The sequence below is a fragment of the Trichoplusia ni genome, chromosome 15 (assembly GCF_003590095.1).
Source record: "Trichoplusia ni isolate ovarian cell line Hi5 chromosome 15, tn1, whole genome shotgun sequence".
Lineage (NCBI taxonomy): Eukaryota > Metazoa > Arthropoda > Insecta > Lepidoptera > Noctuidae > Trichoplusia > Trichoplusia ni.
Window position 1 is genome coordinate 1,571,925 of NC_039492.1, and position 15,775 is coordinate 1,587,699.

The following is a 15,775-nucleotide window of genomic DNA, read 5'->3' on the forward strand; positions in this document are numbered from 1 at the left end:
AAACATTAATGTTTACTGTAAAAAGTTTCTTGCTGGTTCCTTTCCCTAGAAATGACACTTTGGAATCTTGCGCCTAGAGTCATTAATGGTTTATGTGCCTAGAAAACTATTTTAAAATAATAATCTCGACTTTGTTTGTTTTTGACGGTTAATACTATCAGATTATTTCTTGGCAATGAAATAATTTGCATTAACAAAATAGATGCGTCGCCCTACGCAGTGTAGAGTACCGTCCTTACAATATTATTAGATGTCATGATACAGCCTGTTTGTTTCTGTGACAATAATAATATTCCTCATTAAAGTGTTTCTCGTTACAAAGATGTGATGAAGGGAGATCGTTAACATTGCAGTTTGGTCATTTACATCACACCGGCGTTGGTCTTGGAAATACATTATAATTGTAAGGAAAATACAGCAGGATGTTTTTGTAAAATATAATTTTCTTTTAACGTTTTGGCCTTCCTATTGTATGAACATTTTATCATTTCAAATAATAAGTAATTTAGAACTTGGTAATTTTTGTTTTGTCTTGAAAGTTTAAAGATTGACTGTTAAAAGATTAGGATAAGGGACGGTTTGGGTAACTGACATACTTCTATTGAAAAATATTTCCTCAATTTTTAATCGGATTATTTTTATCTCCCAAGCAATTAATCGTAGTTCCAATGTACACGGATAGTTAAATAAAAGTTCATACCTCTAATCTGCACTCTCAATGAATTGCACTCAACTTATTGCTGGCTTTATAGAGCTTATTTTACGAGTACATACGAATGAACGGTATCTCGTAACTAACGATCGCAGTTAAAACAATGGAAGCTCAGTTTTCTATGAGGAAACAATTCAATATCCGCTATCAATAAGTCACGGTGTTTGTCTATGGTGCTTGATTGATCACCCTGTAACGACTCTGAGGGGGGGGGGGCAGGAACTGGGTGAGGTGGGGGGGTGCAGTGATGTCTAATCTGCGGCAGACGAGCGGTGCTGTTGTTTTATGGCCGGTGTTGTTGTTGCTAGCAGATAGCGCGGTGATGGAAACGGTTTTGTAACTTTGAAGTTGCGAGAGTCGCGTCTAGTTGAAAGAAGATTGTATTCAAGTTTATATGAGTTTTGGCAAGTTTTATCTAGACTTTACGAGGTGGATAAGTTACTTTTTAAATATTTTGCTATAGTATGCAACTGTTCTGCGAAACATAAATGCATTGTGGGGAGTACTTAGAATGAAATTGGATTTCAATCGAAAAACAGTGTCGATTGCTATAATTATTTTCTAATTAACATGTAGAGTAAATAAGGTTTTGTACAAAAACACATTTAATCACTGTTAAAAAATAAAGCCCAGATTCAAATAGTTCACATATTCGCATTTCCATACAAATTCGTAAAGGAACCGTTATTCACGTTATATCGTGTATTCGTACCGTTTATTTTAAAAGTATATATTTTACTGCCAAATGTATTCCAGGGCCCGCGCAAGTCACTCATAACTATGGTAATGCGGATGCGATTCAACGACAAAAACATATCGTGCATGTGTTTGTGTGCACCACGAAATATTGTGCATTCAGCATAATTCCGTAAATAAACCTTATCAGAGAATTAAAAAACATGAAACAAACCAGCACTTACTATAGGCTCTCCTGATTCAGAACTGTTCCCGCTGTGAAAGCAGGACAGGGCATCACCGCATATATCGCTTTCTCACTCCCACAACAATAACAACCATGTTTTTAAAGTTACTAATAGAGGCTTTAGTCCCGTGCTCGTAAATATAAGGAAACAGTAAACGAATCGTGTCCGCCATAGCATTAATCACAGTTGTTTAACAAAAATGTTGAATTTTAACACAAAACTGTGCATAATTATGCAAGTATTTGCATAAGGAGGCGACGCTTTTTGCAGAGTTTTACGACTGGAGTTCGTGAGCTCGAAAGAAGGCCAGGTTTATTTAAATATAATATTTTAAGTTGAATTGAATTCTTCTGTTCAAAATCTGTGTAAAGACAGAATATTGTTTGATCTAATCTTATGTTTGTTAACACAGATACTTTACGTCAATTATCAAAAAATAAATAAGTGTAGGATGTAATATATAAACTTATTAAAAGGCCCATAAATACATCTTTCTCAAAACCGGTAGCAATACATACTCTATTCCCTTTGCTCCTGCCCTGGATTCATCCCTTCGCGACCCGGTTAAGGAGCCGGCAAGGTTACCCGGCTCACAATGCACCCGGCTCACTGAAGCTCGTACTATCACAAAACATGTGCGTCCTCGAGTCGCGTGTAATTTCGTCGCGAACGCCGCACATAACCACATCACATTAACTCCGCACTCCGCCCCAAATGTACGGAGGGAGTCAAGTGGACGGCGCCGACACAACACACGTTTAATGTCTATAAATATATAGTATTGAGTAATGCTTTTATGCTGCTGCAAGAAGATATAGTTTATTTCAATAAATTATCTTTAAATATTCAACGGGGTTAAGGTCTTTTCAAGAAATGAGTTACAAACAGGAATAAGTAAACCAAGGTAGAATATGCCTGAACTGTGTAGAAACCTATTCAAACACTCCATGAATTCCTAGATTTCTTCCATTTTCGCATCTGAAACTTTCTTACCAAATTTATTTAATTTAATTACTGCGTGGGTGGGCACGGGAACATACCTCACAGGTATTGACTGACTTTGACTTTGACATTATACACTTGATGGTAACATACGGGGACGTATTTGGGACCGGCCTGCACCAATCATAGACCCGTATAGGCTGACTTGTGTAGAACATTGCAATTGCGTTTAGCAACTACCAAATGATTAGAAGAAAGCTATCAGAAATTTTATATTTTCAAATTTAATTGAACAATTTCCAGGAAGTGGAGAGCATGTTGTTACGTGTCTGTTATTAAAATTGTACAATATTTGCATGTTTGTTATTAAATACAGGTGGTTCGCTTTCAGTTTCAAATGAAACTAAAATATATTTCGGTTAGCTGATACTGGACGTTTTCACGACGAAGTTGGTTTTAGATTATACAATACAATATTAGCTGTACAAATTTGTTGTATGAAGCCGCGCAGTACTCGGAAACGATAAGCCTCTGTATACATAAATGTTAGTCTAATTTAATTCAGTGTTTTAACTACGCGCTTATCTTGGAAATATCGAGAGTCACTAGTCATCAGAGTACACAAAGCCACGAGCTGTGGTTAGCCGCTGCGCATTATAATTGTGATTAGTCTGCGTTATCGTTTTTGCACCAAAAGTAGCTAATATCAATGAAATAATAGTTAGAACTTTGAGCTGTGAACAATGTAAGGTAATTAAATACGACATTGTAAAACAATAATCATGTAAACAAGATGACACATGCGGCATATTATATGCAGTCCATACAGTTATATCCGAAGGTATTGTCTCGAATGGTTTATGAAATACATGACATTGTAAGCAGCTGTGAACGCGAGCTCGTTTAGAATTCCGTTCGACGCATATCGGAGCGTCTCTAATAGCAGTCCGAGAACAGCTCGGCTATTTTTCAATTCTGTTTTTCATTTGCAAGCTCCAGCTGTCCCGTCCACACCGCACTTCCCGTGTGTCATTACCCTTTCTACGGATATTGCCGCTTTTGCGAATTCAATGCTGGCTGCTGCCCCCCCCCTCGCCCCTCTCCGCGCCGGGAAACTTTTTAATTCCAGTGTAAACAGAACAAAAGTTGGCTCGCTTTAATTCGATACGTGAATTATTCATATGTACGAGTGCCATTACTCCATTAGCAGTCGCGTTAATATTCACTTGGATATTATTATTTTACAACGCACGTACACACGATTCTATACTTTATGTACGTTTGTGGAAAGTCTATATTCATGTGACGAATATGTTAAGAAGATATGTGAGTATGGGAAATTGCTTATGAAGAAGGCAAAGTTTGAATTATTGTTATTGTACAAGTTTTGGGTTTTAATGTTAGTTTAATCGCTGTATTAGTTATCTGCGGTGTATCAGTTGTGATTGAAGAGGTACAAGGGAACTCTATTAAGTTGTTAAAAGACAGACATAAGTAAAATTTTAAGTGTTATGTTTATTACTTTCAACTGAAACAATATACCATAAAATCATGACTATCCGTACACTATGTCTCTTTGTTATGTTCCGCGTCACGTTTTATGATCTTTTGTTTTATTGTTTATTGCGACAGATGCAAATCAACTCGTATAAAGTGTTACATTTAATGCAAGATTATGTGCGATCCAATGTCCTCTATTAACTAGGTATCAGGACTTTTGGCAACAGACACGGCCTGTGTGGTGGTCCGGTGTAACGAGCGATGTTTGTACGAGTTCCAACACCACTAATGATGATCAGATTATAGTTTTATAGATCCATTTAAAACGATACATGAGCTTTATTTCTGTAACCATTTTATTACGTGAAAGTTATTTATAGAAATGCAAAATAAAACAAATTAAGTCCATTGTGAATTATGTATTCGTATCAGTGTGTAAATTTTATCGCAATTTTTATGACTTGATAACGGCAGATAAGCATTAAGTATCTACACAAATGTCAACATTACATCGTGCTCCAGAATAATCAAGGTCACATTAAATTCACTTTTCTGATAAAAAATATGATTACATAAAACACAATAATCAATATAGTTAAGGTTAAATTCACATGAACATACATATATATTCACATAGTGAAATCAGTGAGACAGTGTTTTGCATTTGAAATACCAATCTGCATTCGGATCAAACCAGTCCAGTACTTGTCTGTCGAACCAAATGTAAGCACCTTTTAGGGTGTGAGGGGCTTCCAGTACCAAGTACAGAGGAGTTTCAGCCGCCTGGTCCGCGTCAAAAAATCCAACTCCTTTCGTCATCTCAGTGCGCACTAACCCGGGATGCATGGAGTTCACTGAGATGTTCCTGGGCTCGAGCTCCTTCTGTTGGATCCTGGTCAAAGCACTGACAGCAACCTTCGCCACTCGATACGCGGCCACTGTTCCATTGTCAGCAATATCAGATTTGTTGAATGTACCATTTTTGACAGCTTCCAAGTGCCAATTGGCAAATTCATCGATTTCCCCCACTGTTAAAGATCTGCTGGAGAGTTTCTTGATCCAGTACTCGTTTCTCAAGTTGGACAGGTGTCCGCAGTCACTGGAAATGTTTAATATACGTCCGTTGTCCCTCACTAGAGGGTACAGGTATTCCTGGATGATATGGTAGCTGAAGTAGTTAATGTCGATGATTTCCTTGCTCTCTTCGTAGGTCAGGTACAAATCAGTTGCGTTGAATACACCAGCGTTATTGACCAATATGTCGATGCCTCCATACTTTTCTTTAATATAGTCTGCAAACCTAGCGATACTGTTCCTATCCGTGACATCTAGCTGATGGTACTCTGGATGCAGACCGAGCTCGTTCAGTTTGGCGACCGCAGCCTTGCCTCTGCCGTCGTCTCTCGCGGTGAGGAACACCACTCCATCGAACCTCTTCAGAAGTCCTTTCACAATTGACAATCCGATACCTTTATTAGAGCCGGTGACCACTGCCACCTTAACCATGGCTGTCGTGTTATTAGTTCCGCGGTTGTATCACAACTGAGTGAATACAATCGTTTTTATAGTTTATGTGCTAACAGTGAGTGGTGAGCTATTTTTGTTCTCCGATAGCATATACTCGAACGATAACGCAAGTGAGACACAGATCATAATTAAACAGAAACGTTATTTTGGTTTTAATATACATTTTCGTTCGGGAAACTTTTAGTTTAAAACGACTAAACAAGTTGTTGGATTATTATAAATTAAATATTGATGAATCTAGTTGCACGTAGTTCTTGTAAAAAAAAATAGTATAGTTTCGGGTACATGATTAAAGTTCAAATGCAACAGCAACGCGATATGTAAAACTTAAAAATACCCGAATATGGGGCTAAAAACACCCAATCATGGAACACCAAAAAAAATACAAGAAATCCACACAGTATAATGTTGCAGCTCGGACAGCCTACCTATAGTGCTGTGTTTCAGTAGTCTCTACTGTACACTCCCATTTAAACAGAGACACAGTCCTGATGAATTATTACGCATATCACGCATCGACCAAACACAGGACCATTACACTTGCAAAGCGATTAGATTTATTCAGCCCACTTTCTCTACCACCACCAGCTACTTTCTCTCACGAGGAGGTGGCTGTCTTTCTGCCTTAAGAGCTCGTTACATAGTAAAAGTGATAGCGAGACAATTCTGGAATCACTTTATGGTCCTATATTGAAGCTAGATATCAATGCAATTTATTTTAAAATTCTTAGCAAATAATTAGCCTTGATTTGCTACGAGTAGAATAGGTACAACTTCATCTGGAAAATATTGTATGCAATTACACTTTTGATAACATTAACAGATACGATGCAGGGTATCTAGTTATCGCAGTTTTATTATTTAAGGCCAAAGTTCAGCTTACTTTTGGGTAATAGTTTATTAAAATCTCAATAACAAAAATTAATTGTAAAAATTTGTTGCATTTAGAGTATAATTCATGTTACGTTATTTTGTATTTATAACATGTCCAACATAGTCTTGAATTTGAAGTAATAGTCAGCGTTTGCGTCAAACCAATCCAATACTTGTCCGTCATACCACACGTAAGCACCTTTAAGAGACTGGGGAGCTTCTAATAGAAGGTTCACTGGTGTTTCTGCTGCCTGATCCACGTCTAAGAATCCAAGCCCTTTGGTCATGTCAGTCCGAACGAACCCTGGATGCAAAGAGTTGACCGAAATGTTTCTGCCGTCGAGTTCTCTTTGCTGAATCATGGTCAAAGCACTGACAGCAACTTTCGCCACTCGATATGCAGCTATTGATCCTTCATCAGCGATATCAGATTTATTGAATGTACCAGTCCTAACAGCTTCCAAGTGCCAGTTCACGAACTCATTGATTTCTTCCACTGTCAGAGACTTATTAGACAGCTTCTTGATCCAGTACTCGTTCCTCACGTTGGACAGGTGACCGCAGTCACTGGAAATGTTTAATATACGTCCGTTGTCCCTCACCAGAGGGTACAGGAGCTCTTGAATAATGTGGTAACTGAAGTAATTAATGTCGAGAACTTCTTTGGTCTCTTTGTAGCTCACATTCAAGTCTAAACCGCTCACCACAGCAGCGTTATTAACCAATATGTCGATGCCTCCATACTTTTCTTTGATATAGTCCGCTAACCTAGCGACACTGTTCCTATCCGTGATATCGAGCTGATGGTACTCTGGATGCAGACCGAGCTCGTTCAGTTTGGCGACCGCAGCCTTGCCTCTGCCGTCGTCTCTCGCGGTGAGGAACACCACTCCATCGAACCTCTTCAGAAGTCCTTTCACAATTGACAATCCGATCCCTTTATTTGAGCCCGTGACCACTGCCACCTTAACCATGGCTGTCGTGTTTATGATTCCCCGACTTTATCAAAACTAAATGTAACCGTTTCAGTATTGTTGGTAATATTTATTATCTAATTGGATAAAATCCAACGATAACATGACCGACCAGTGACAGAATATGTTTACACAAAAACGTTATCTTGTTGTCATTTTTGTAATGATGGTGCGGAGAGTACGATGTATTTAATATTTTGTGTGAACTCGTTTTGTTGTTTATTCGCTATCAGTAACAGTTTGATGAGATCGAAACTATTGTGCTCCAGAGAATACCATATTCGAGTTGATATTTCGATGCCGGCTTACTTGCAAGCAGCACTGTTCTTTGAATTGGCGCTCCATTTAGTGCAATGCAACCTCCTCGCTTCAATAATGGCAGTCTTCATCTTTACGGTTCCGTATCTCAAGGTCTCATTCTGTCTGTTCATTACTGTTATGGCTAAACAGTTGAGATCATAAAAGACGATCTATTTATGTATTGAACAGCGAGCAAAATTGAGACCAGTCCTAAATTTAACCAGTTTTTTCATGAATATTTGTTGTGTCTTTAGCCAATTTGTAACTTTGTAACTGATGCAAGGTTGATGAAAAAGACAAAATCTAATACTCTGTTTGCTGCGTGATTTGCTTTTATATAAATTGTATATTATTATAACGTATAAGTAAAACCTACAACGGAGACCGCATGGTAACCAGGTTCTGCCTTACATTCGAAGAAATATGGGAGAGCAACAAAGATTTTTCCTCTCATTAAAGTACTTTGTTCTTCTCAAATAATATATGGTCCTGAAATAAACGTTGTTTTATTCAACAAATCTGAAATATTACCTTTTGCAATACCGATGCAGTTATTTATAAAATCTAATAAAACGCGGGAAATAGGCTTCGCGCCAAATTGCCCGCTGTGATTCGATTTATCGGTACAGTCGGCCCCGACTAGGTTCGGATCCCGTTTTAAATCTAATCAATATATTTCAATTGTATTAGAAGAGGAAAAAATGTTTTTTATGACACGAAAACTTACCTAGGTGAAGGTGAAATGTGACCTTTTGTGTATGTTTATTTTTCGTTTCAATAAGTATAGAAAAACACAGATAATAAAATTTTCGTTTTCTAGTACGCCTAATAGGCTTAATTTACAGAAAAATAAGAATATATTTATGTCTAGGGAGACTAATTAACCTATTCGAGGTATTACGGTAATAACGTAATTTCTTATATCAAGCAAAGAATAAAGTATTTCCTTCGAATTCAAAACAAAAACGATTCTATCTCTTTGTTCGTTACTTAATATTTAATGTGCACACAACATTATGACACAGAAACAACCTTTCTAAATAACTCGACACACAGAACATACACCGTATACATGGCGTTGCGTTAATAGGATTCCGTGCGGCGCGACATGAATTATTCATAGTGAGCGCGCAATGGATCGTCATGGGATGAGTTTGATCGCTACGTGCGTTATCTAAATGCGGTATTTTAGCGAGTGCCTGATAATGGAGGTGCTCGTGGAAATTGATTTTAATGGAGTGTTATCTTTGTGCATTGTGACGTTGTTAATAGGTACTCGTGTGGCGTCCACTCCGCGACTCGCGTCACACTAGTGTTCTACTTAGTGACACTGTGGTACTTAAATAGATTCGCATTGTTCACACTCTGAATTATTTATATGTGTTTTTTTAATGAAACAGCTAGAAAGAATTATAATCTGGAGATATTTGTGGTTGCATCTCACAAATTGTGATATACTGACTTAACATCAATGAAAACACTCGACTCGAAAACTGGTGCTATTTGATAAATTAAATCAAAATTGAAAGTAGGTACAACATCTCCGTTCAAACCAAAACAAAAACAGTACACACACAGCCGCAGCAACCACAGTATTTAACAGCTCTCCATAACTCTGGGAATGTTCAAAACTCAAAAAACAAACTAACAAGGTCCCAATTATTTCAGAGATCCTTTTCAAGTACCGCTGCGTTTGGATTTAATCAAAACTTCGACACATAACCGGGGACGGAACCCGGCCGCAAACACGCTTATAACCAGCCAGACAAGTATTATACGAAAATGTGTATACATTAATTTGTGGATGTTATGTGATTCATGAATACGTTATGAACAATGGTGGCTACAGTTTTATTTGAGTGCGTCACGTTAAACTTGATTACCCACTGTTTGGATGAAAAGTAGCGGTTGTATTACGTATCTTCTCATAGCTAAGCAATAACATGTTGAACATAGTTATTTCTATGTATAACACAATACTTATCTTTACAGGTACGATGTCTATGTGTAGTGTATGTACGTGTGTATAACTTTTAATGTTTTCTTGATTAAAAATTTACGTCTCTACGTCAAAAGAATGGGCGTCATGTCAATTAAGATAAGCTATGTTTCCGTGGTCCACGGGGTGTACCTGGTGTGCATATTATAATTTCTACATAAATTAAGAACAAAGCTGGCTTTTGCTTAAATTAGTCATGATTTTCTTCTATAATAAACTCTTATATTACATATGTCAGACATACGAGCTTAAAAAAGAGATAATTTTGTAAAGTATAACAACCTTCACTCTCACAATACGCATTGTCAAAGGTGTTCGTACGACCACACTTACAATAAACCAGTGTGTAAAACAAAAACTGCAGTAAGCAGTCTGCAGACGAGTGACAAGTTTAATAAAATAAAACAAATGAAAGGTCACAAGACGAACATAATAAATGATTTGAGTAGAGTTTCTCATTTGTTCGAGTTTAATCAGAAGTTTGTGACGCACGACGACGCGCCCAGCTCAGAGTGAGCAATGTGTTCAAACTTATTTAATTAAAAACGAGAGAAAAATAATACGACGAATATTAATCTGTGCCTAGTATTGACAGACACGCTGATTTGACACATCTTATGCCAAAAAGATAATTTAAGTCATAATTATAATTAGATTTTTCTGTAAACACTATATCTTTTAGTGCCGGGGGCCTGCTAAATTTGAAATGATTACAAATATTAAGCGCACTATACATAGCGCGCTGTCACGTTTATATGTTATATGTTGTAACATATAACGGTGTTTTATGTTACAACATATAACGGTGTTTTACTTATGCAACAGCAATAAAATAGCTTTAAGAGGATGTATTTTTCTATTAAGGATTCTATTAAAGAATATACCTCAGGTCTTGAAACTAGTCGGGCAATCCCTATAAATATGCGTACCTCAAAGAGAGATAAAAGATCATTTATTTGTAAAACAAAACGTTACTTCATTAAATTAAGAGGAGGTAATAGGTCCTCAAACCCAAAAAAAAATGCTATGTACTTATCCTGTGTAGGTTATCTAAGAAAATGGTACCAGACTTCTTTGAGTAGTATTTCTCCATACGTGTTTTTTATCGTCAATCACTGAAACACATCTGGCACTCAGTAAACACTAATGTTCATCTGTAATGTACTACAATGGTACATTATTATCGGAATTTAATCACTTGGCTTATTTCCACGCTAATAGCTGAGATTTATAGTGAACTGATTACGCCGCCATGATTTATGATAATCTGATATGTTTTCGTCAGCATTATGATATCAATGGATTTAGAGGATCATGTGTTGTTATTGAACACCTTTATTGGCACAACTAAACAGGTTTAATGAACCTTACAAATGAAACGTGATATTTGTTGTGGTTTCATTTTTGGAGGCGGTAGACTTGTGTATCAACCGAATGCTAACGATGATTGGAATTCACAAATGTTTTGCAGTCATTAGTCAAAGTCACGACATTTTCCGCGTAAAACGCGAATGTCATTCTTATAAATTTGAAATTTTCTAACATTTTCTTTGACCTCTTATCTACTACGCCAGATTGATAATTAATAATATTAATATTCAAGTGTGCATAATAAAATCTCAGATTTATTATATTATTATTCATTTAAAGCATATAATCACGTGCTGAAATATTGAGTCGAACATTATAGAGCATTCGCTATTCAGATACCGGCAAAAATTAAATTCTGTATTGTATTAACGAGCAAGCGTAATTTACACAAACAATGAGATAAGACTGATAACGAATATATATTACTTAATAGTCCGAAACAAATAGCGGGAAATCATGTTCATAGAGCAGTTAATCATGTTTAAGTTCCGTTTTTAATCAATTTGTTGGTCGACTTCGCATCAAAGCTGATATGTTTAGAAATTAAGCTGTGCGCGTCGTATCGTAGCTTCGATACCCGGTAAGACAAGCATTTGTATGTTTGTGATACAAAGAATTCCTTACAGCGGGAGTCGCTTTTTTTCTTAAAGATATGGTTCGAATAGTCAAGAGGTGATATAACTTTTAATTTGACATAGGACATTCGTACAAATTAATTGTAGCAAGTCTGTAATTCACAGGAAAGTCTAGTTTGTCTGATGTCTGATGTATCCAACGTTATATTAAGAAAACTAGCTGTTGCCCGCGACTTCTTCCCCGTGGGTAGAAGATATAAGTTATGATTTATACCTACCCTGATTTTTTTCACATTTTCCATTGTATCTTCGCTCCTATTAGTCGTAGCGTGATGGTTTATAGCCTAGCCTTCCTCGATGAATGGTCTATTCAACACAAAAATAATTTTTCACTTTGGACCAGAAGTTCCTGAGATTAGCGCGTTCAAACAAACAAACAAGCAAACAAACTCTTCAGCTGTATATATTAGTATAGATTACTTTAAAACTGTTTTCTTAATAATGATAAAAACGTTAGGGCAACAAGATTGCAAGTGCCATTTTCTATGTCGAAATTGTATCAAGTTAAAGTGCCACTAGTTCCAATATAATAATTGATATTCTCCGAATGTAAAACGAGAGGAATAATTAATAATGTAACTAAATATATTCAGTACGGATAACGTTTATCGCTGTCACATATTATTATAACACTTTACATAAATTTATTGACAGCGCCGGCTTAATTACAAACAGCAGTCAACAAATTAGTGACACAATTATATAATATGTGATTAAACTGATCGTTTTGTATCTGAAGGGTATTTACTGATTGATCTACTTACTTTTGTCTGTGTCAGAGTTTATACTGTAATGATTTGCTGGTTTTTTGATTCAATTTTTTTAATGCCTTTGCTATATTTCATGTTTTTTTTTATTATGAATAGTTCTTTGCTTCTTTAATATATAAGTTTAATTTCCATTAAAACTCAATCGAAGAGTTCTAAATGCTTGCAAGTTTTGTGGTCTGTGCATTTGAACACAGATATATGTGTATTTAAAAGTTCATACGTGGTTACGTATCTTCGTAAGATTATCTATACAGGTTGCTGTTTGAAGAATAAAAAATAGTCTTGAAGGTTTTTGTAAAGGCAACACTTTTTCGGTTTTCTGATTCTAGCTTTCAATTACACTGTGTTGCTTGTACTAAAGACATGTCGTATCGTTACTCCCGGTGTATCTTGAAGCTTGTTCGCTGGTGTGTCTGCAGAGCGGAGCGTGTGTGATGCGTCCCGGGGGCGTGGGCCCGCGGCGCTGACGTGTTCGCACTCGTCTGTAATCGATAGCGCGGCCTGCGAGATATATAGTGATAGCTTCACAAGTGATGACTGCACGGAAATATGGTACGAGATCTATGGATTGGATGGATCAAGAAATATTTGTTTTAATAAAAGGCAAAAAGTGTTCCAAGAAGTTGCTTCAAGTATTATGCTAGGAGGTATTAAGTGTTGTGTTAAAATGTTTAACATGTTCAATTTTTATTTACCTAAATATGTAATTTTCTTTTTTAATAGAGCTGCGCAAAGACAGTTATAAAAGCCAAGTTAAAAATCTCTTTCTTATTCAAATAAGCAACAACAACAAAAACACAGTATCCAAAAATACCCGAAAAAACTCTGTTAACAGTTACAAAAAGAACGTTACAAGACAAAAGTCGACATATTCACTCACCGAATACTTGTTATGAAACAAATTAAAGCTGCCATTAAAAACAACAAAGTAATTATGAATTTGAAATGAAATAACTTTGCGGAACTAATCCCGCTGAAATTCCTGATGCACAATGTTAGCCAACATTCAATCTAACTTACAGTTTGCATACTAGCTTAATAACTCTACCTAATTAGTTTAGAGGGAACTCGATAAACCTGTTGGTTAAAGGTAGAGTAACTGAGATTGATGTCATACAAACACTGTTTTATATTAAAGTTGAGTTTTTCGGGACCAATTTGTAAAGATTCAAAACCAATTTAGAAGTTGTATGTGTCTGGAGTAGGAACTGAAATTGGACAAAAACGTTAACATTATTTCAATATTAGTTTAGCATTTGAGTTCTGTAAAAGAAAGATATTATGGCGTTGTTTATCCACAATCGTAATATATTATACAAATAAGGAACGCAATATTTGGAACACAAACATTTGCAGTTACGTTACATGTCACAACGTAAGTCCTCAAAAATTCCAGACAGCCTTCACACAAACTGAGTGCCTCTACCGCGCCACGAATTGCCCTCCTGTGTCGCCTTACAAGGCAGATGTTTTAAAATTACCATACAGTGTCGGTTGCCACACGAGGTGTCGGCCCGTCCTACATCCTACACGTCTGTTGTCCTGCAGAGTGCACCTGTCCAGCCTCCTACATGAATATAACATGGGAGCTCGCAACAGATATTGTTACGTGATGCAACTGTCACTTAAGATTTTTGTCTCGAATAAGTTTTGGGCGAGCGCCAGGAAGAGACAGTTTTAAGAATACTATTGTTATTAAAAGATTTTTGAAAAGCTCTTGAATGTACGAGTTCTTGAAGAAATTGTCTTGTCAGTTTGTGACAAATTTATCACTTGGCTGAGAATTAGAAAGACGATTAAGTTTAGCATTCAAGTTATTCTAAAAGTACGACCTTAATGAAGGTTGGACGTTTTTGCGAGTTAGAATACTTTGAAAGTCGTGCTCAGTATTTTAATCAATTTCAAATCATTAACTTTAGAGGTACGTTATTATATACCAGAAAAATTAAGTCTAGCTATTATTAGTTGCAACACTTTCAACAGCGTCGGCTTTTGATACTGATTTTTAAATATCTTAATTAAGTATATATACTCTGTCAGTCAAAGCACATCATTCAAAATAATAAAAACGTCCACAATCATTTGAAATTATGGTCTTGTAAAATTCAAGAAGTATTATTTTATTTATGTGAACTCGATTGTAGAGGAACCTGAGGTCCTTGCATTTTGTATGGATCCAAGCAGAGAAGATAATACAGACAAGATTTGTTGAAACAAACTATATACACATGCTCACTGGGGTCAATGGCGATGTCTAAATAATTTTTAAAATTAGGTAACTTTTAACAAAACTTTACGAATTAAGGTAGTACTACGCATATTTTATACGTACCAATTTGATAATGGGTCGTCGTCATCCCGTTCATCCCGTCACATACATGTCGTGTGACTGCTGGGCTGAGCATTAACGGCATTTTGCTTTTGGACAACTGCAATTACATTCTTCACGAGGTGGAAGTATGTCTTCCAGTCCTGTAGCAATCTCATCCAGACTAGACCTGAATCTTTATTTGTATAATTGTAGCACCTCCCTTATCGTCCTAACACCTGGCAAAGAGTCAATTTATAGTCGCATTCAAAGTGATGCTTAGCTAATTTGAAAGAGTAACACATCGCAAAACCGAACCCTCGCCACGCGCAGGCTGGCGCGGTGCCAACCTGTCCGCTGCGCCCACCGCCAGCGCCACCAGCCCGCACCGTGACCCATTGCGACCCCACCAATACACTACTACGAGGAAAAGGTTTACTATGACTAGATGTGCATTGGTCTCAACACGTTGTATGTTGTCTTGTAGTCAAAAGTATTATTTACTTAAAACTCCAAGTCGTCTTCTAGCAAAAAAAAAAATATATGTATTTGAGATTTCAGAATACATATTAAAAGGCATGACGTGCTCTTTGCCGTTTGAAAATAATAGTTTTTGTTTGTTATAATTACCATTTTTACTATCCGACCGTTTGTACAAAGGGAACATTAAAATTTGTTAACGACTTTAGATTCAAGAGAACTCACAATTTCAAAGTGTTATTTCACAATCACGCTACGAGTGGTCCTACTGGCGTGGCTGCCGAGTGCTAACCGTTTAATTAAATCCACTCAATTCATACCGCGTCGATTGTTTTAATACTTGCCTTTGCAAGTTTTCGCCGGCGTTACGTTAATTGAAGCAGTTTGCGGTTTTTCCAGCGGTTATACAGTTATTCAGTGTTAGTGCGGAATGCCGACTTTTTGTTCCCGTTACAATGAGG

The 15,775-nt window shown here is 36.7% G+C and overlaps 2 protein-coding genes across 2 annotated transcripts; both read right to left on the reverse strand.

Moving 5' to 3' along the window:
- Window positions 1-4,480: 4,480 nt before the first annotated feature.
- On the reverse strand, window positions 4,481-5,735 carry LOC113501186 (carbonyl reductase [NADPH] 1-like). The gene has a single exon (XM_026882249.1). It carries the CDS (start codon window positions 5,581-5,583, stop codon window positions 4,720-4,722), a length of 864 nt encoding a protein of 287 aa, XP_026738050.1. The 5' UTR covers window positions 5,584-5,735; the 3' UTR covers window positions 4,481-4,719.
- A 707-nt stretch (window positions 5,736-6,442) lies between these two features.
- LOC113501185 (carbonyl reductase [NADPH] 1-like) lies at window positions 6,443-7,492 on the reverse strand. The gene has a single exon (XM_026882248.1). It carries the CDS (start codon window positions 7,449-7,451, stop codon window positions 6,582-6,584), a length of 870 nt encoding a protein of 289 aa, XP_026738049.1. The 5' UTR covers window positions 7,452-7,492; the 3' UTR covers window positions 6,443-6,581.
- Window positions 7,493-15,775: the final 8,283 nt, after the last annotated feature.

Excerpts from the sequence above, each read along its gene's own strand:
- LOC113501186 (XM_026882249.1), bottom strand. The coding sequence starts at position 5,583 with ATGGTTAAGGTGGCAGTGGTCACCGGCTCTAATAAAGGTATCGGATTG.
- LOC113501185 (XM_026882248.1), bottom strand. The coding sequence starts at position 7,451 with ATGGTTAAGGTGGCAGTGGTCACGGGCTCAAATAAAGGGATCGGATTG.